Here is a 19,635-nt window from a genome sequence, read left to right on the forward strand (position 1 = left end):
GACTGTCCGGTGTTCACCGGAAAGTGTCCGGTGCTCCAACGGGACGCGGCTCAGAAACTCGCCAGCCTCGGGATTTCATAAAGACTGCTCCGCTATAATTCACCGGACATGTCCGGTGTGCACCGGACTGTCCGGTGCGTCCTCGGAGCAACGGCTATTTCGCGCCAACGGCTACCAGCAACGCATTAAATGCGCGCGCAGCGCGCGCAGAAGGCAGGCGCGCCCATACCGGCGCACCGGACACTGAACAGTTCATGTCCGGTGCGCCACCGGACATCTAGGCGGGCCCAGAAGTCAGAACTCCAACGGTCAGATTCCAACGGCACTGATGACGTGGCTGGGGCACCGGACATGTCCGGTGTGCACCGGACTGTCCGGTGCGCCATCGAACAGACAGCTTCCACCAACGGTCAAGTTTGGTGGTTGGGGCTATAAATACCCCAACCACCCCACCATTCATTGCATCCAAGTTTTCCACTTCTCAACCACTTACAAGAGCTAGGCATTCAATTCTAGACACATTAAAGAGATCCAATCCTCTCCAATTCCACACAAGGCTTTAGTGATTAGCGAGAGAGATTTGTCGTGTTCTTTTGAGCTCTTGCGCTTGGATTGCTTCTTTTCTTTCTCACTTGTTCTTGTGATCAAAACTCCATTGTAATCAAGGCAAGAGGCACCAATTATGTGGTGGCCCTTGCGGGGAAGTTTTGTTCCCGGTTTCAATTTGAGAAGAGAAGCTCACTCGGTCTGAGGGACCGTTTGAGAGAGGGAAGGGTTGAAAGAGACCCGGCCTTTGTGGCCTCCTCAACGGGGAGTAGGTTTGAGAGAACCGAACCTCGGTAAAACAAATCCACGTGTCTCACTTCATTATTCGCTTGCGATTTGTTTTCACCCTCTCTCGCGGACTCGTTTTTATTTCTAACGCTAACCCGGCTTGTAGTTGTGTTTATATTTGTAAAATTTCAGTTTCTCCCTATTCACCCCCCTCTAGGCGACTATCAGTGAGCATTATGACGTCATTCCCCTCATGAGAGATCTTGAGGGTGTCCCAGATTTGCTTGGCGTTATCCAAGCCGCTCACTTTGTGGTATTCATCCCTGCACAATGAAGCTAGAAGAACAGTAGTAGCTTGTGCATTTTTATGAATTTGCTCATTAATGAACATGGGACTATCCATACTATCAAAGTGCATTCCACTCTTTACAATCTCCCATATACTAGGATGGAGAGAGAACAAGTGACTACGCATTTTGTGACTCCAAAATCCGTAGTCCTTTCCATCAAAATGAGGAGGTTTACCAAGTGGAATAGATAATAAATGAGCATTTGTACTTTGAGGAATACGAGAGTAATCAAAAGAAAAGTTTGAATTGACCGTTTTCTTTTTCTCGTAGTCGTCGTCGTTGTTATCCTTTTGGGAAGAAGTGGACTCATCGCTGTCGTCGTAATAAATGATCTCCTTAATGCGTCTTGTCTTCTTCTTCTTCCCATCTTTGCGTCTGTGGCCCGAGCCCGAGTCGTTAGGCTTGTCATCCTTTGGCTCGTTGACGAAGGACTCCTTCTCCTTGTCGTTGGTCACGATTCCCTTCCCCTTAGGATCCATCTCTTCGGGCGGTTAGTCCCTTTCTTGAAGAGAACGACTCTGATACCAATTGAGAGCACCTAGAGGAGGGGGGTGAATAGGTGATCCTGTAAAAACTTAAAACTTAAGCCACAAAACTTGGTTAAGTGTTAGCACAATAATCACCAAGTGGCTAGAGAGAAGTCTTGGCAAAACACAATAACCACAAGAGAACAATCATAGAGATGACACAGTGGTTTATCCCGTGGTTCGGCCAAGACCAACTCTTGCCTACTCCACGTTGTGGCGTCCCAACGGACGAGGGTTGCAATCAACCCCTCTCAAGCGGTCCAAAGACCCACTTGAATACCACGGTGTTTTGCTTGCTTTACTATATCCCGTTTGCGAGGAATCTCCACACTTTGGAGCCTCTCGCCCTTACACTTGAAGTTCACAAAGAAGCAAGGAGCAAGGGAGGGATTAACAACTCACACAAGACACAAAGATCACAGCAAATACGCACACACGGAACCCAGACTTAAGCTCAAATGGCTAGCACACTAGAACGGAGCTCAAATCACTAGAATGTAGAACAAGTGCGCAAGAATGATGTGTGAGTGATCAATAGTGCTCAAGGGATGCTTGGTATTCTCCTCCATGCGCCTAGGGGTCCCTTTTATAGCCCCAAGGCAGCTAGGAGCCGTTGAGAGCAATCTGGGAAGGCAAATCTTGCCTTCTGTCGTCTGGCGCACCGGACAGTCCGGTGCACACCGGACACTGTCCGGTGCCCGATTTCTTTCCTTAAATGGCGCAGCCGACCGTTGGCAGCCAGAGAGCCGTTGGCGCACCGGACATGTCCGGTGCACACCGGACAGTCCGGTGCCCCCTTCTAGTCGTTGGCTCGGCCACGTGTCCCGCGCAGATCGCGCGGCCGACCGTTGGCTCACCGGACAGTTCGGTGCACACCGGACAGTCCGGTGAATTATAGCCGTACGTCACCGGTGAATTCCCGAGAGCGGCCAGTTTGCTCGAGCCAGCCTGGCGCACCAGACACTGTCCGGTGCACCACCGGACAGTCCGGTGCTCCCAGACTGAGCAGACTTTGGCTGAACAAAGTCATCTCATTTACAATTCGATTTTTCCTGTTTCCAGCACTTAGACACAATACATTAGTCTCTAAAACAATGTACTAAGTCTGAGAAACATGCCTTTTGACATGATTTGCACTTTGTCCACCACTTTGCATATATTAACACTTAAGCACTTGTGTTGGACTCTAAATCACCAAAACACTTAGAAATGGCCCAAGGGCACATTTCCCTTTCAGACGGCCTAGACCTCTCACGAACTCGTCACAGCATCCTCCATGCGCCTCATCATGTGGTACCTGTTCTTGACCTGTGGGGGGTGTGAGACAGCAAGAGTGAGCTCACATACGTTCATAGCTCAACAAGTTGTGGGGAATAATGTGCATGAACTCGCCAAAGGTGGGAGCTCACATGAAGTGTAAGGCTTGTAAATACCAACCCAATTAAGTAGTAGAACAAAAGTAACAACATCACCTGCGATGCAATGCATATGACAAATTGAGTTTAAGTTCCATAATTTAATCATGTGAGTGTCCGAGCTGCTCATGACCGTGAGCACGGCTAGTATACCAGTTTTACACTCTGCAGAGGTTGCACATCTTTACCCACAAGTCATGTTACCCATCTGCTAAGAGACGGCCAATCCCATACACCTCTACCGAGGAGGCGAGGCAGGGTAACACTACGAGGCCTTTACAAAGTTCCACTAGCTTCAGAAAACCCGCTACAGTTTATAGGAAGCTCCAGTGCAGGAATCCCTCGCCTGACTGCCATCGCAGCAAAATCAACCAAGGACCTTCCTACACTGACCACTCCCCTACTGCCCTTGCCCCTTTCGGGTAAGGTAGTCATCCACTAGCTTTCCTAGTTAATCAGCCAAGGGCGTCCCATTAAACCCTTGTGGTAGCACTGTTTTCCTGGGTGGTTCTCCATGTTCCAATTAACATAATGATCTTATCATGAATAGTAATTAACAAACTGATAACAAAGTATAATCATGAATAAAATGTATCTCTATACCCAAAACCATATAAAGCAATAGTAGGTGCTACCCAAAGATTCAGTGGTGAACAAGGTATAAAGATATTCAAACTAGGGTAACCTATTGGGTCCCATCAAAATTAACATATGCAGATCATTATCATTAATTAGAACATGACTGGGTAAAAAGAAGTGATCAAGGGCACAACTTGCCTGGGACTTGAGATTCCAGGTACCAATTTGCTCTTCAGGTGGCTCGTGACCTCACTGCTAAACGTAGAAATACAAACAAACATGGTATATGCAATATTTATCATCACACCAAACATAAGCACAAACTGCATAATAATGATCTATGCGTTGCTACGAGATCATGGAAACAAGAATTACTAAATTCAGAGTTGCGATTATCAAGTTATGAATTTATGGAGTTTACTAGGTCAGTGCCCGTGCGTTGCAACAGGGACATATAATATCTCGATAACTTATATATACAAATATGTGTTATGCAGTTATGAGATAGAGGATAACATCCGCGAGCTGTCCGGGATGACGTCGAAGAGAAACTCGGGCCTATGAAGCACGGGCATTCACCTAGTAGTGTATTATATAAGATAGGTCAGTCCCCGTGCATTGCTTCTGAACATATAATATCTCGATAACTTATATATACAAATATGTGTTATATGGTTATGCAGTTATGCTACAGATCACGTGGAAGCGAGAGCGTGGCCTGCAGATCGACGCAACACAAACACGGCTTGCAACGCAAACAACAAGCGTGCGGCCTACAGATCGACGCAACGCAAACACGGCCTGCAACGGAAATGACAAGTGTGGCCGCACGCACTGCCCATAGAAAACGTTACCATATCTATCCAAACAATTAGCGCTTTTCATTCTCGTGGTAATAGATACCAATGTTATTTATTTACATTAATGTTACCATTACAAGTGCTCAACCAAATGCCACCTGAGTTCGACGTGTTTCGTGGCTCACATCTACATGACGAAGTTTTCACTTACATCTGCATGACGAAATTTCGTGGCCCACGTGTAGTGACCAACTGACCACCCTATCGTTAATTATGACATCAGCATAAAAAGCTTAGTACCAGTATTAGTGGGAAGAACACAACAAATGCATTACTGAAGGCGGATAAGTCTGTTCTCCAGTGAACTAACTTATGTAAAAATTGTAGTGACACTTAGATTAGACCAATGACCTATGGTTTGATAGTGTCATTTTAGTTAAATACATAGCGCTATTTCCTCAAGTTTCTGAAAAGGAGATTAGTAGATTACTGGTTTACTGATCTTCCTATTTCTCTTAACCTCTTAATACCTTAGCATTAGCGGCACATTAGTTACTGAGGATGTACATGAATTAAAGAAGAATAATTCCAACCTCAAATATCCCAACAGCAAGGCAAACACAATGATCGTCTTCGCCAAAAGCAAGAGCACAATGGACAACACTCGTTCGACCATCATCCGTGACATAGTTATCCGCAATAACTCTAAACACACTCTCTTGAAGTTCAATGAAAAAAAATCAAATAGAGCAGTATATCTATAACCAAAAAAGGTAACAGCCCTAAGCAATTATAAGAACCAAAAAGCTACAGGTACATACTTTAGTAATTCTTTACTTTAGATGATAAATCTGAGCCCTCAGCACCCCACAGGGCTACCAACAACATATTATAAGTATAATTGCAGCTACAAAAAATGTAAAAATAAAAATAAACCACAACATAAACCGAATAGCACAGTAATTCTTTGCTTTAAATGATAAATCTGAGCCCCAGCACCCCACAGGGCTACCAACAACATATTATAAGTATAATTGCAGCTAAAAAATGTAAAAATAAAAATAAACCACAACATAAAACGAATAGCAGTAGTCACATAACTAAATAAGCATCCAGTTTTGCACCCCTGAAGTTAACAACTCAACACAAACACAACCAAATAACTGATGAAGCAGTACCAGGCAAGCGTTATGCAGAGGAGCTTCAACCTGACAGCTCAACTAAAACCTATAGGACAACAAGACTCGCCCAAGAGCGCACAGAAGTCCAGTTTAAACTAAAGATGCACATCCCCTAGTCTTCACTCCTTGGATGACTTGTTGATCAGAGACTTGTGAATGTGCGGTATGACATGCTCAATTTGTGGCTGCCTTCCAACAACAAGATCTAATTTTCCCTGCAGATATGATCAACATTAGTTTTATTACATAACTTGTACTAATTATAATGCAGTGGGTCGGAAATATTACCTCCTCTGCTATTGAAAACAGAACATTGGAACCAAGTCACCAACTATTGAAAAAAGTTCAGTTATGTACAAAATATATGGACCATACCCCTGGAGTAGCTGCCTCTGGCTCAGCAAGTGCTCTTGAGCTGTGCACAAGTACACCAAAAGCTTGGCCAAGAGTTCCCTTTCCAGGTCTTTTTCTTTCAAACGAGTTTGCTGACCCTGCCAGAAAATAAGAATTAGGTAAGACCTACTCACAGTTTGTTTCATTCCCCATATAATGGCAGGAAAAAACAAGAACAATTGACGTAGGATTGTGATATGGCTTACTATAAATCTGCTTCCTTCTGGTACAATTATTTCGGGGATGTACCATCCATGCAAACCTCACAAACAATTCAGAATACACACACATGGCTGCATAAAAACATAAGCATCAACGACAGTTTGATGTGACCCGTCAAATAGGCACTTTGAGACAATCCCTAGTAATCCACCTACCTACCTTCATATTGCCAGATATCATTTCAGGAGGTTTGTTCATGTCAACCAAACCTTGCAAACCAAATACAGAATCAAAAGAGATATAGTTTAGTTGGCGTAAAAAAGGAGAGAGTTCAATGAAAGCACACACAACTATAATAACTTTTACAAGTTAGGGTGAACTTACAGAGTCAAAGTTTAATAACTGGAATTTAGGGTGGTTTAGTTAAAACAAGAAAAATGATGAGATCAAACATTTGTTACTTAGCACCAGCGAAAAGATAACTCGATATATAAATAGTTGCTAAGTATGGTGTAACTCAGAATGATAACTATCATTGCAGTTTTAGGCTACCTTACCCCCACCAACAGAAGGAACAATGTACAGTAATCCAAGGCACGGTCAAACATTATCAAATCAAAGTATTAATCACAAAAGGAAGATCTCCCTTTAAATATTAACAGCTAGAACAGATTACACCATGCAACTGAGTGCCCAATAACTTCAATGCAAGTATTAGGACCCATCTGATATGTTCAGCTAAATACAGTCTATGGGCACCTTGAAATATACTTAACTGTGATACTAACACTTAAATACATTGTTTTCTATCATCCACGGAATTACATAGAAAAGAAATAAGGAAAGAAATTCTTGTAGGTTCAACTGATATAAGGCAGCAATCACCTGACCTTGCTTCTAAATAGTACCTCAAGGTGGTGGAGAATGATTCATAAATCCTAGCTCCTTCAGGCACTGTTATAAACTACTAAATTCCATGCCGATTATCTTTGACGCCCCACAACTCCTGGGTCCCTCAGCCACCTGCATATCAAATTTTCAAGTATTAATTAATATCCAGCATTGTAGTGGCGAGAAAACTAAAATATTTTTTTGTAGAATATGCAATTACAAATGGTGTTGTTAATGGCAGTGAAGCTATGTCCAAAGAATCCCATGAAAATTTGACATCTAAAGAACCAGAGGACAGTGGAATAAAGAATATGTTACCAGGGGACCTTGATATACCCGTTCAATCTTCAGAATCTACTCCCTATTGTCCTTCTCATGAATCATTTGCTATCAGTGACCATGAGTCTGTTGTTCCCACTATTGTTGAAGGTGATAAAGAAACCAGTAGAGAACAGTTTGATATACAATCAAGGTTTTATAAGCCAAACTGATTTGGTATAGCAGAGGTTGGATGAGGTATGTTAAGTCCTGTTTTTTTAATGCTTGCTTGAGATCAAAATCTTCACTATAATTTTCATTCTCAATTGGTGTAAATTATGAATAAAGAACACATCCATCTATCAGAGAAGTATAATTAAAAAAGAAAAATAACCAAAGATGATAATAGCTAGCATTAACATAAAAATCATGCAAGCGCAAAAGCTCCAAGTAGGTTATGCCGAGACTACATATGAAATGTGGCCTCCTTTGTTAACTAAAAACAACCTTATCTATTCACATGTATTCAATAAACTACTCAACAAGAGTATCATACCAGCAAAGTAAACATTGATCTTCTAAAGGTGATTGAACTCACTGCCTTTATTATTTATCCATTTGAACTTCTTATATAGGAGGATAAAACCCTAGTAACAGTACAATATTATTATTACATAGTTTATAAGAAGGCCAAATGTTCACGAAGGAGAGAGCAAACGTCAAACAATCCACATATAAATGATAAAACCCTAGGTGTACCTAAATTTGGTCGCGCCCCAAGCATCCAAAAATAGCTCCGAGAGACAGACAAATATTTGTTGCCCCAAAAGTGCGCAGAGAAAGAGTAAAACCCTACGCGTAGCAGGGAAGCCAAATCTCCCAAATCAACCTCCAAACACGACGCTCGCATCAGCCTATACCGAATCCGCTGAGAGCATGCTGAGCCCCCCCCCAACTTTCCCGACCACTCCGCCCGAATCTGTACTCAGCTCCCACCGCCCGCCCGCCAAACCCGTACCGGATCGAAGGCAGTGGGCTCACCTCGACGCTGACGAGTCAAAGCACCCCCTAGCGCCAGCCGCGGGGCGGTGCCTCGGCCTCCATGTACGCAACCGCCGCCTGCAGCGCCCCGCCACTCCCATTCACGGCCTCGGACGCGACGCTGCGACCGCGAGCCTCCGTGTCATCGCCCGAGCAATTCCGCAAATCAATGTAGGTTCTAAATCCATCGCGAAAAACCATATTTCAGGAACCTTTTTGTGTCGTCCCATCGTCCCATTGACCACAAATCTATCTCCAGTGCCATGTGTTGTCTATATGCCGTCGCCGCAACCTTCTGGTCTTTTATTGACAACTTCGACCTTCCAAGACATTATTGAAGGTTGTTGATGCGCTAGCTCAATTAAAAATAAAAAAAACATGCTCACTTTTTTGTTGATATATACAATTTTAAAAATTAGCAACCAATAAATAGAGAACTGTTGGAGCACACACATTTTTCTACTCCTTAAAATGATTTAGCAACTTTTTAAATCTATAATTTAAGGTACTAAATTTACATAACTATTGGAGATGCTCTTAGCTTATTAAATTGTCTTAGTTGCCATATAGTAAACCATGGTTAATTTGATGAGTAAAATATAATTCTAGTCCTTAAACTTTTTCGGTTGTGTCAATCCGGTACATGATTGTACCTCTCTCCTAACACCCTCTCGAGGTAGATATTTGAAACAACAATATTTACGGGTTAGATCAAACATTATCTGAGTATATAATATTTACCCACACTTGCATTTAATCAACCACCAATCACCACGTAGAAGACTTAGTATCATGCTTAAGCAACATGTATCTCCGTATCTTTGTATATACTGTTATATTAACGTCTTCATTCAACGGTCCTAGAGATTCGTCTATCTCCTATCTCTCTCATTTTCTTTGATACCTTAATACCATGGTGAAGACACCTAGCATTTCTCATTTTTAAAATTTAAAGAACCTTTATTATTTGATAAGAGAAACACTGGGTATCAAAAGACAAAAGTTCAGTCACAGGATATGAGAATCCGAAGTTAACCGTTGGAACAAAATATTTTCGTACAGAATATTTAAAACTAAAACGATAAAAAAAGAGATTAAACATGCTAAAAAAAGAAAAAGAAAAATGCTGACCTTCCGTATAGCTATAGCAGTTGTGACAAGTTTATCACCAATTAACTCATGCAAAACCTTATCTGCAGAAAGCGATTCTACAGATTCCTGTAGATTCTGCGGTAGCCTTTTCAGTTTTGAAGAGTGATCAGAAGGGTTTGATTCTACAAAGAACACGAATCACATAAGATACTTGCATACTGTGGTAATGATGTTTATTCATTCAGTACCGAGCGGTTATCACTTATCTGGTTGTTAGGATTGTTTCCAAATATTACCAGCAAGGCATAAATTTTGGAAACAATAACCAAAAGGAAAGGCCTGGCATAAAGGAATTCATACCAATTGGCTCAGGTAACTTAAGGTGTCTTCTTAGCCCATCGATGCCAGCAGCAAGACCCAAGTGCGGATTTGCGCAACCATCGAAGGATTTGATCTCGAAGTTGCTGACTAAATCAAGAGGCAAACCAGGTGGGCATGCGGTTCTTAATGGAGCCTCCCTGTTCTCTTTCCCCCAGCATAGATAAGCTCCACTCCAAGTATCTGGCTGAATCCGGTCGTAGCTATACAAAAAAACAATCAAGTGAATCTGATCATTAAATAGGGAGCACATAACATACTGTTCAAATGGTTTCATCAGTATCCTAGCATTTTGTCAGAGAAGTAGCAAATTAAGCTCTCTAGATTATAGGGATATATGAATTGACATCTTGTAAAAATCTCGCAGCTTATGTGAGAAACAAACAATGTATTAAGTTACCAAGATTTTCAGTTGAATTACATGACATAATTAGAAGCGTTAATAGAAAACATTACTTGTTTGGGTGAGGAGCGGTAAATGCCAATATTGACGGAAGGTGATGATACACTCCAGCAAGGAACTGTTCTCCAGTTTTTGACATTCCATGAAAGTTATCTTTACTTGACCCCATAAAAACATTCTGATCGTTCTGTAACACCCTAAAATCCTATTTTGATATTTGAGAAAAAAATTACTAAAGATTTACAAAATAAAAGTGTATTTCTAATAAGTTTATCAATTGAAATATTTTCCTAAAGTGAAATAAAAAGTTAATATAAATTTTGGCTATATATTTGAACTATTTTCCCAACTAAATAATATGGTGAGATATTTTACATAAATCATGCCTTATTGAATTATATGTTTTTTTGGCATGGACAAAGTAACCAATATAAATAAATATATAATTTATACTTGCATTGTCATGCTGTGATTTCTGTTTGATGCATCAAATATATGCTTGAAATTCAGAATCAAACTTAGGATTGAAATGAGAAAGGAAATTTGAATTTGAATTGAATATTGTAAACTTGAACTAGAGAAGAGAATAGAAATAGAAAAAAAAGAAAAGGACAGAAGCATCGGCTGGGCCGACTTCCCTCCATTCGGCCCACTAATGAATTTCCCCAGCGCCGCTCAGCCCAGCTCCATGCGTCGCTGTCGACCGGGTCCCGCTGGTCAGCTTCACAGGTAATGATGCTTCCGCCTTCGGTCACCTACATGTGGGGCCCTTCTGTCGGACTAGTCTTCTTCCCCGTCGGAACGAAGACCAAAGCTAACGGAGACCACGACTTCAGTGGGTTGTTGGGATCCTCTGATTCTCCTGTTGCCCCTGCGCCCGCCCTCTGCTCAACCACGCCCAGGCTCTGCGCCACCCCCTCCACTCGACGCCCCTCCTCCTGCAACTCGCCGCGCCTGCAGCCGAACTCGCCGGGTGGAGCGCGCCAACTTGTGCGCGATTTCCGCGGGGGCGCGTCGTCAGAATCTTTCCCTTCCCCGCCAACCAATTGTCCTCGACGCGGACTCCGTCCCCTGCGCTATAAATGTACCTGTCAATTCCCCGCCCTTCTTCATGGTCCATTGCTGTGAGGTAAGAGTGCAATACTGTGAGGAATCGATCCGCCGTGGTCGAGTCGCGCATACACCCTCGTCGGGATCTCGCTCTCGGGTTTGGGAGCATCATCAAGCGTCGCGGAGACCATACCAGGGGCATTGGGGCTCGGGGCATGGTGGTTTCGCGGTGAATCGCTCGCCATAGCCTGGGAGCAGCCATGCGTCGTGGCCGGCCTCCTTCTACCCCCGATTTCCGGTGAGTACCCTCCACCCAGGTTCGCAATAGCGTAAGCATCGCGTAGTCCTATCCGATTTGGTTTTGAGCTCTGGGTGGCCGACTTTGGTGCGCCGGTGAGCTCCACGGCCGCAGGGATTCCGGTGGCTTTGCCTTGGCAGCGTCGGGGTAAGGAGAAGGGTCGTGCGCCGTTTGATCTTATCGGACGGCTCTGGTTGATGTTGTAGATATCCGTTCGCACCGTGGAATACCGGCCGTAGATCACCGATCTAGCGGTCCGCGTTGATCCCTTTATAATGGCACGTGTTCGGATGGTGGGGATTTGGTGCGGACTGGATCCCGTGCGCCCCACTGTGGGAACCCGTGTGTGGCCTGGCTCCAGCCACTGGTTGGGCGCCAAGTGTCTCTACTGCGTCAGCCGCAGGTAATTTTGCACAGGAAACCCTAGACTCTGGTATATTATAGCCGCCATCCATGTCCTGTGCAAATTAAATACAATGGGGCCCTAGAACTTTATAATATGAACCCTGTACTACTGGAAAATGATGGCCGCGGTCCTTACAAAGAACAAATGGGATAAACTATTGCAGAATATAGTTTTTAATGTAAAATAATTCTATAAACTTAGTTAATTCATAACTAATTGATTTTAAACCATTTTTAGTCCATTCCAGTTCCTATAAATTTGTATTAATATTTTCTATCAACTAGTAATACTGTTTAACCATGAAACTTAAATTAAAATTGTTCATTTGAATTAATCTGTTCTAGATGCTTAATAACTTAGGAAAACCATAACTTCATAACCGTAGCTCCGAGTTTAGTGATTCTTGTTCCTACGATCTTGTTACGGCGTGTAGAATATTATTACGCAGTTTATTCTTATGTTTGGTGTGATGTTAATTTTGTCTATACCATGTTTAATTGTATTGCTACGACTAGCGTGAGGTCACGAGTCATCTGAATATCATCCTGGTACCTGGTATCTCAAGTCCCAGGCAAGTTGTGCCCTTGATCACTTCTTTTTACCCACTCATGTTCTAATTAATCATAATGATCTGCATAGGTTAATTTTGATGGGACCCAATAGGTTACCCTAGTTTGTCTATCTTTATACCTTGTTTACCACTGAACTTTTTGGGTAGTACTTGCTAGTGCTTTATGTGGTTTTGGGTATGAAGATACATTATTCATGATCACACTTTTATTATCTGTTTATTATCACTGTTCATGATAAGATCATTATGTTAATTGGAACATGGAGCGACCACCCGGGAAAACAGTGCTACCACAAGGGTTTATGGACGCCCTTGGCTGATTAATTAGGAAAGCTAGTGGAGGACTACCTTACCCGAAAGGGGCAAGGGCAGTAGGGGAGTGGTCAGTGTAGGGAGGTCCTTGGTTGATTTTGCTGCGATGGCGGTCAGGCAAGAACCCTGCATTGGAGCTTCCTATAAACTGTAGCGGGTTTTCTGAAGCTAGTGGAACTTTGTAAAGGCCTCGTAGTGTTACCCTGCCTCGCCTCCTCGGTAGAGGTGTATGGGAAGTCGCGATCCCTTGGCAGATGGGTAACATGACTTGTGGGTAAAGATGTGCAACCTCTGCAGAGTGTAAAACTGGTATACTAGCCGTGCTCATGGTCATGAGCAGCTCGGACCCTCACATGATTAATTTATGGAACTGAATTCAATTTGTCATATGCATTGCATCGCAGGTGATGTTGTTACTTCTGTTCTACTATTTAATTGGGTTGGTATTTACTTATACTTAGTAATTGCTAATAAAATTTTGACCAACTTTAAAAGCAATGCTCAGCTCTAACCATCCTCTTTGGTAAGCCTTACACTTCACGTGAGCTCCCACCTTTGGCGAGTTCATGCACATTATTCCCCACAACTTGTTGAGCGATGAACGTATGTGAGCTCACTCTTGCTGTCTCACACCCCCTCACAGGTCAAGAACAGGTACCGCAGGATGTGGCGCATGGGGGATGCTGCGATGTGTTCGTGAGAGGTCTAGGTCGTCGTCTCCCAGTCAACTTTGGGTTGCTGGACCGTTGTCTCCTTATAATATAATTATTTATTTTGTACATAACTCCTATTATATAGTAAAGATGTGACATTCGATCCTGTGCCATGATTCATCATATGTGTGAGACTTGGTCCCAGCACACCTGGTGATTATGTTCGCGCCCGGGTCTTGGTGCCTCTAAAACCTAGGTGTGACACGTTCTCCCACAAGCTCAGATGCACGTGAGAACCAGATCCAAAATCATCCAAATCAGGGGCGGTGCCCCAGCCTCCATGTACGCAGCCGCCGCCCGCAGCGCTCCGCCACTCCCATTCACGGCCTCGGATGCGAAGCCGCGGCCGCGAGCCTCCGTGTCATCGCCCGAGCAATTCTGCCCCTCCGCCTGCGCCCGCCTTGAAGCCCGCGCCTCACCGCCGTGGACGGGTCCCGCTGCGCGCAGAGACCCACGGGGACCTGCGCGTGAAAGCGCAAGCGCAACCACCACACAGTCGCCTCGGCGGGCGGCCGCTGGAGCGGATCGAGGCAGGTCTGCGCGGTGCGGCGCGGCGCCGGAGTGATTAGGGTTTGGTGGGGGAGTTGGCTGCCCGCCCAATGCGCGCGGAGGACAGGGGAGGAGGTGACGCGAGCAGGCGAGGTGCGCGGGCAGGAGGGCAAAACAGGAAATGAAGAAAAGGCAGAACACAAGGAGGCAGCCTACCCGTTACAGCCTTAATAGTAGTAAAGATTAAAGAATATCAAAAGATAATTAAAGACACACCCTCATTTTAGGCACTCCCACTGTTTGTATTTAGTAAGTGTATTAGGATTTGAGAAAGTCTTTAGAGGGATACTTTGACCACTAAAATATCTTCAGCTAATACAAAATCAATGTCATACTAACAGTGTGAAACACAAATCTATTCATATAACTTTTATACATTAAACACCCATAAGTTTTTTTGGTGAACATGCAGGAAACCATGTATATCATTTCATTAATGAAGAAGAAAAGGGGTGTTCGTATGCATGCCCTTAGGCCTAACTGCCTCACAGTTACAACTCAGAACTCACACACCAGGAAAGATAAGACAGCCAATCCCAAGAAAAACAAATAACTCAGGAAGAAAGAGCATATGAAGATGATTCACCCCCGCTGCAGAACACAAAGAACCTTCATTAAACACAGACTGTGGCACTTTACAGGGATTTGGAGAGACACCATTAATTGCAAATCGGCAAAGAGTTAAGACCTTCATTAAGCATCCCTATGGTTTGACTAATTGTTGGTCAAAATTTATGAAGTTTGACCTTTTAAAATCCCGTTACGCCTGCTAAAAACAATGAGTAGTAGTGATATAATACAATTAACTTATGACGTTAACATGGAAAACTGTCGCAAACTATCCCAAACAACATTCTCCAAATATGATCTAAGTTGAATCTTGACAGGTGAGGACGTCAACCCTGGATCACAACTTCACAAGAGTATATATGCATGTAGAAACTTACTCGTCGCATTGGGAACAATCTGCAAAGTTGCTTTACAGATTTTGATTGCATTTTCATACAATCTGAGGTGGTTGCCATCTGCCACAAAGAACAAATATTTTCAATTGCACGAGAATACACACGAACACAGAACACAGAACACAGCTGATGGATGACTCAAGTTACACTACTATGTGTACTAAACAAGGAAAGGGGGCCATATTAAGACTTACGAGATTCATCTGAGCAACCTTCATGGCATTGGTGTGCATGGCCACTGCATCAGCTCGTCTCTTTTTTAGCTGATAACAACAAACAAGGCATATGCAGGGTTAGCAAGATACCCATTGAATTTGCTCTAGATGAAAACTGAGATATGCTTACCGTGACAAGAGCCAAATTCAATGGCACAGTTTTTGCCTTAAGATCACTCGATGCCTGCTCGACCTCTGTCTTGTCTGCAAAAACAACAATAAGCAGATATCAGCATCACTAACCCCACCAGCAACAACTAACAAAATTTATCAGCGTGGAAGATGTTGACATATGGCATCACCAATTCACCATGACACTAACCCCCTGGCAACCACACAAAATCTATTAGTGTGAAAGGGAGTGACCTACCTACGGCAGTTTTTCTCTTCAATTCAGTGAGCCGATTCCTCAACTCCATGATATCCTGTTCTTTGCTTGTTCTCCAGATCCGCTGCTCATCTGTTTTTCTCTGTCAAGAAAATAAACGAGGGGGACAACTATATTTTTTCAGAACAAATTCCCCAAAGACATCAAAAATCATATGACAATTTAAGGTTCAGGCATAGTTATTTCTGCCACAAATATTCCTTGTTCACGTATATTCATCTTGTATTTACCCCATGCTAAATTTTAACTCAGTAATTATAACTGGCTAATAAAGTAATATAAGCTCACTCGTTGTTGAATTCATAGATTGAAACATGTCCCTGCAATCAATCATATTTGTGCAACCGTGCAAAAGTGATCTGCTACATCCAATAAAAATTAAAAAGATGACTGCTATTATAGGTGGAAGGGATTAAATGATGAAATAGGTTAAATATAAAATAACAGTCACCGTTAGATTTTGATTGGATGCCCTAGATTTCTTGATTGAGCGATTGCACATTGATTGCATAGTCTACGACGGAGAGAAAGAGAGGGGGGAGACACCAACCTTGGCTTCGAGGCGTGCAGCGATTCGGCCGTGGAGGGAGTCGCGGAGGCTCCTCATCATGCGCAGCCTCGTGTGGTACTCGACCAGCCTGTGGAAGACCCAACCAAAATCCAACAGTGGAAGGATCATGAGAAATTTCGCCGGGAGGATCAAAACTTTACCCAGAATTTTGGAACGCGAACGGTGGATGTTGCTCCTACCTCGCGTTGATGCACGAGGCGCAACAAGACGGCAGGTTGGATCCACCGCACAGCCGCCTCGGCAGGCGGCCGCTGGAGCGGATCGAGGCAAGTCCGCGCGGCGCGGCGCCGGAGTGATTAGGGTTTGGTGGGGGAGTTGGCTGCCCGCCCAACGCGCGCGGAGGACAGGAGAGGAGGCGACACGGGCAGGTGAGGTGCGCGGGCAGGAGGGCAAAACAGGAAATGAAAAAAAGGCAGAACGCAAGGAGGCAGCCTACCCCTTACAGCCTTAATTAGTAGTAAAGATTAAGCACCTAGAATAGATTAATTTGAATGAACAATTTTAGTTTAAGTTTCATGGCTAAACAGTGTTACTGGTTGGTAGACAATATTAATACAAAATTAATGCAACTGAAATGATTCAATTTAGAGTTAAAATGAATTAAATATGAATTATACAAATTTCTAGCATTTATTTTCACTTTAAAATCATTTTCTAAATTTATTTTTCTGATTTTTCTATCTCCTGGGCTGAGCACCTAAATCCAGGAAGGTCAGGGGCTAAATTATAAACGTTCTCAGACTCAGACTAACCCACAGATGGATGGCGGGTTGAATTGTAAATAGATTAGGGGTTCTTTCGCAAAAGCCGCGAGGCCCAAGGGTTGCGGCACTATCTGAGTCGTCCGATCCATGGCTGATGGCGCAGATTAGATCAGACTCCCACCGAACCGGTATGGGCTCGGAATCCTTGGATCGCGACTGAACGGCTCGGATTTTATGAAGCCCGATCTGTTCCGAGCCGCGCGATCACGAATCAACGATCCCGATCCACACGCCAAAGGGGTATGCTTGATTAAATCGTGGCCGCCCATCAGTGAGTCGACGGTTCTGATGTATCAGGTTGAAGCGATACCTGCGATCTAATTGTCGGGGACCTTAATTAGGGGTACCCCTAAGACTCCTAATCTCAGCTGGTAACCCCCATCAGCGCAAAGCTGCAAAGGCCTGATGGGCGTGATTCCGGTCAAGGCTCCGTCCACTCGCGGGTCACGATCTCGTCTCGCCTGAGCCCAGCCTCGGGCAGGAACTGTAGACCAAGTCAGATTCACGCCTCGCCCAAGGGTCTCCTCAAGCAACGGACGCACCTTCGACTCGCCCGAGGCCCAGCTCGGGCAGGCTTCGCGGAGAAGCAAACTTGGCCGGATCGCTACGCCAACCGACCGTATCGCAGGTGCATTCAATGCAAGGATCGCCTGACACCGTATCCTGACGCACGCTCCTCAGTCGACAAGGCTGAAGTGACTGCAGTCACTTCGCCCCTCCACTGGCTAACCTGACAGGAAAACAGTGCCGCCTGCGCTGCTCCGACTACTGTGCCACCCGTCAGGGTGAGGCTGACAGCCGCCAAGACCGGCCTCAGGCGCCATAGGAAGCTCCGCCTCGCCCGACCCTAGGGCTCAGATTCAGCCTCGACTCCGGAAGACGGTCTCCGCCTCGCCTGACCCCACGGCTCGGACTCAACCTCGACTCCGGAAGACGGTCTCCGCCTCGCACGACCCCATGGCTCAGACTCAACCTTGACTCCGGAAGACGGTCTCAGCCTCGCCCGACCCTAGGGCTCGGACTCAACCTCGACTCCGGTAGACGGTCTCCGCCTCGCCCGACCCCCCGGGCTCAGACTCAGCCTTGACCTCGGACGACGGTCTCCGCCTCGCCCGACCCCCGGGGCTCGGTATTAACCTCGACTCCGGAAGACGGTCTCCGCCTCGCCCGACCCCCCGGGCTCGGACTCAACCTCGACCTCGGACGATGGTCTCCGCCTCGCCCCACCCTCGGGGCTTGGACTTAACCTCGACCTCGGAGGAGCCTCCGCCTCGCCCGACCTCGGGCTCGGACCGACCACATCACAGGGGGGGCATCATTACCCTACCCCTAGCTAGCTCAGGCTACGGGGAACAAGACCGGCGTCCCATCTGGCTCGCCCCGGTAAGCAAGTAATGATGGCACCCCGCGTGCTCCATGACGACGACGGCTCTCAGCCCCTTACGAAAGCAAGGAGACGTCAGCAAGGATCCGATAGCCCCGACAGCTGTACTCTCACGGGGCTCAAGCGCTCCTCCGACGGCCACGACATCACATGAACAGGGCGCTAAAACCTCTCCGACAGCCACGACGGCATGTACATAGGGCTCTGGCTCCCCTTTGCTAGACACGTTAGCACATTGCTACACCCCCCCATTGTACACCTGGGCCCTCTCCTTACATCTATAAAAGGAAGGTCCAGGGCTCTCGTACGAGAAGGTGGCCGCGCGGGAGAATAGGCTGGCGCACAAGGCTCTCGCTCTCTCTCTCTCTCTCTCTCTCTCTCTCCCACGCGAACGCTTGTAACCCCCTACTGCAAGCGCATCCGCCCTGGGCGCAGGACAACACGAGGCCGTGGTTTCCCCTTACTGCTTCCCCCTTGTGTTCCGTCTCGCGCCGACCCATCTGGGCTGGGACACGCAGCGACAATTTACTCGTCGGTCCAGGGACCCCCCGGGGTCGAAACGCCGACAGTTGGCGCGCCAGGTAGGGGCCTGCTGCGTGTTGACGAACGGCTTCCCATCAAGCTCTAGATGGGTAGTCTCCAACAACCTCTCCAACCCGGGACGGTGCTCCATTTCGGGAGTCTTGAGTTCATGTCCCTCGACGGCAGCTACGACATGATACTCCTTCCTCCGCCGCGCGACAACGACAATGGCAGCCGTCAGCCCGCCCGCCGGCGGCGGAATCGACGACGTCTTCCCCGCGTGACGGAAGAGCAACATCCGGGTCTGTCCCGTCACCTTCCCCGCCGACGGAGGAGGAGGCGGGGCAGGCATGGCCAAGCAGGAGACGACACCTCGTCCGCTATCGAGCGAGTCGACGGCGTCGGCGCCCCAACGGGGGACACGTCAGGCGTTGACCTCGCGTCTGAGACGAAGACGAGCGTCGTTTCCCCGCAACACGCCAACCCCAAGCAGACGGACGACGCCAACACGCTCGCGAAGGACTTGCTGGGCGTTAGTCTCGTACCCGAGATAGCGGTGCAGTCCGTCCCCGACGCGACTTCGTCACCATCCGTCGATCAAGAGGTACCGTCCGTTTCCCGTCCTGTGCCTTTTAGATTCAGCCTCGACCCACCAAGCGACCCCGCTTCGGTGGATGCTTTCA

The 19,635-nt window shown here is 45.8% G+C and overlaps 2 protein-coding genes and 1 long non-coding RNA gene across 3 annotated transcripts; all 3 read right to left on the minus strand.

Moving 5' to 3' along the window:
• Positions 1–6,324: 6,324 nt before the first annotated feature.
• Positions 6,325–7,599, minus strand: LOC103640596 (uncharacterized). The gene is made up of 3 exons (XR_559750.2): positions 7,399–7,599; positions 7,090–7,204; positions 6,325–6,450 (listed from the first exon to the last, which is right to left on the minus strand). It is a non-coding gene; the product is annotated as an uncharacterized lncRNA (long non-coding RNA).
• A 1,767-nt stretch (positions 7,600–9,366) lies between these two features.
• Positions 9,367–10,427, minus strand: LOC109943704 (protein fluG). The gene is made up of 3 exons (XM_020547200.1): positions 10,298–10,427; positions 9,824–10,044; positions 9,367–9,645 (listed from the first exon to the last, which is right to left on the minus strand). The coding sequence occupies exons 1-3, from the start codon at positions 10,411–10,413 to the stop codon at positions 9,380–9,382; spliced, it is 603 nt and encodes a 200-aa protein (XP_020402789.1). The 5' UTR covers positions 10,414–10,427; the 3' UTR covers positions 9,367–9,379.
• A 4,312-nt stretch (positions 10,428–14,739) lies between these two features.
• Positions 14,740–16,746, minus strand: LOC103640597 (uncharacterized). The gene is made up of 6 exons (XM_020547201.2): positions 16,462–16,746; positions 16,262–16,349; positions 15,694–15,793; positions 15,454–15,527; positions 15,303–15,371; positions 14,740–15,168 (listed from the first exon to the last, which is right to left on the minus strand). Exons 2-6 carry the CDS (start codon positions 16,319–16,321, stop codon positions 15,040–15,042), a joined length of 432 nt encoding a protein of 143 aa, XP_020402790.1. The 5' UTR covers positions 16,322–16,349; positions 16,462–16,746; the 3' UTR covers positions 14,740–15,039.
• Positions 16,747–19,635: the final 2,889 nt, after the last annotated feature.

This window comes from Zea mays, chromosome 1 (assembly GCF_902167145.1).
Source record: "Zea mays cultivar B73 chromosome 1, Zm-B73-REFERENCE-NAM-5.0, whole genome shotgun sequence".
Classification (NCBI taxonomy): domain Eukaryota; kingdom Viridiplantae; phylum Streptophyta; class Magnoliopsida; order Poales; family Poaceae; genus Zea; species Zea mays.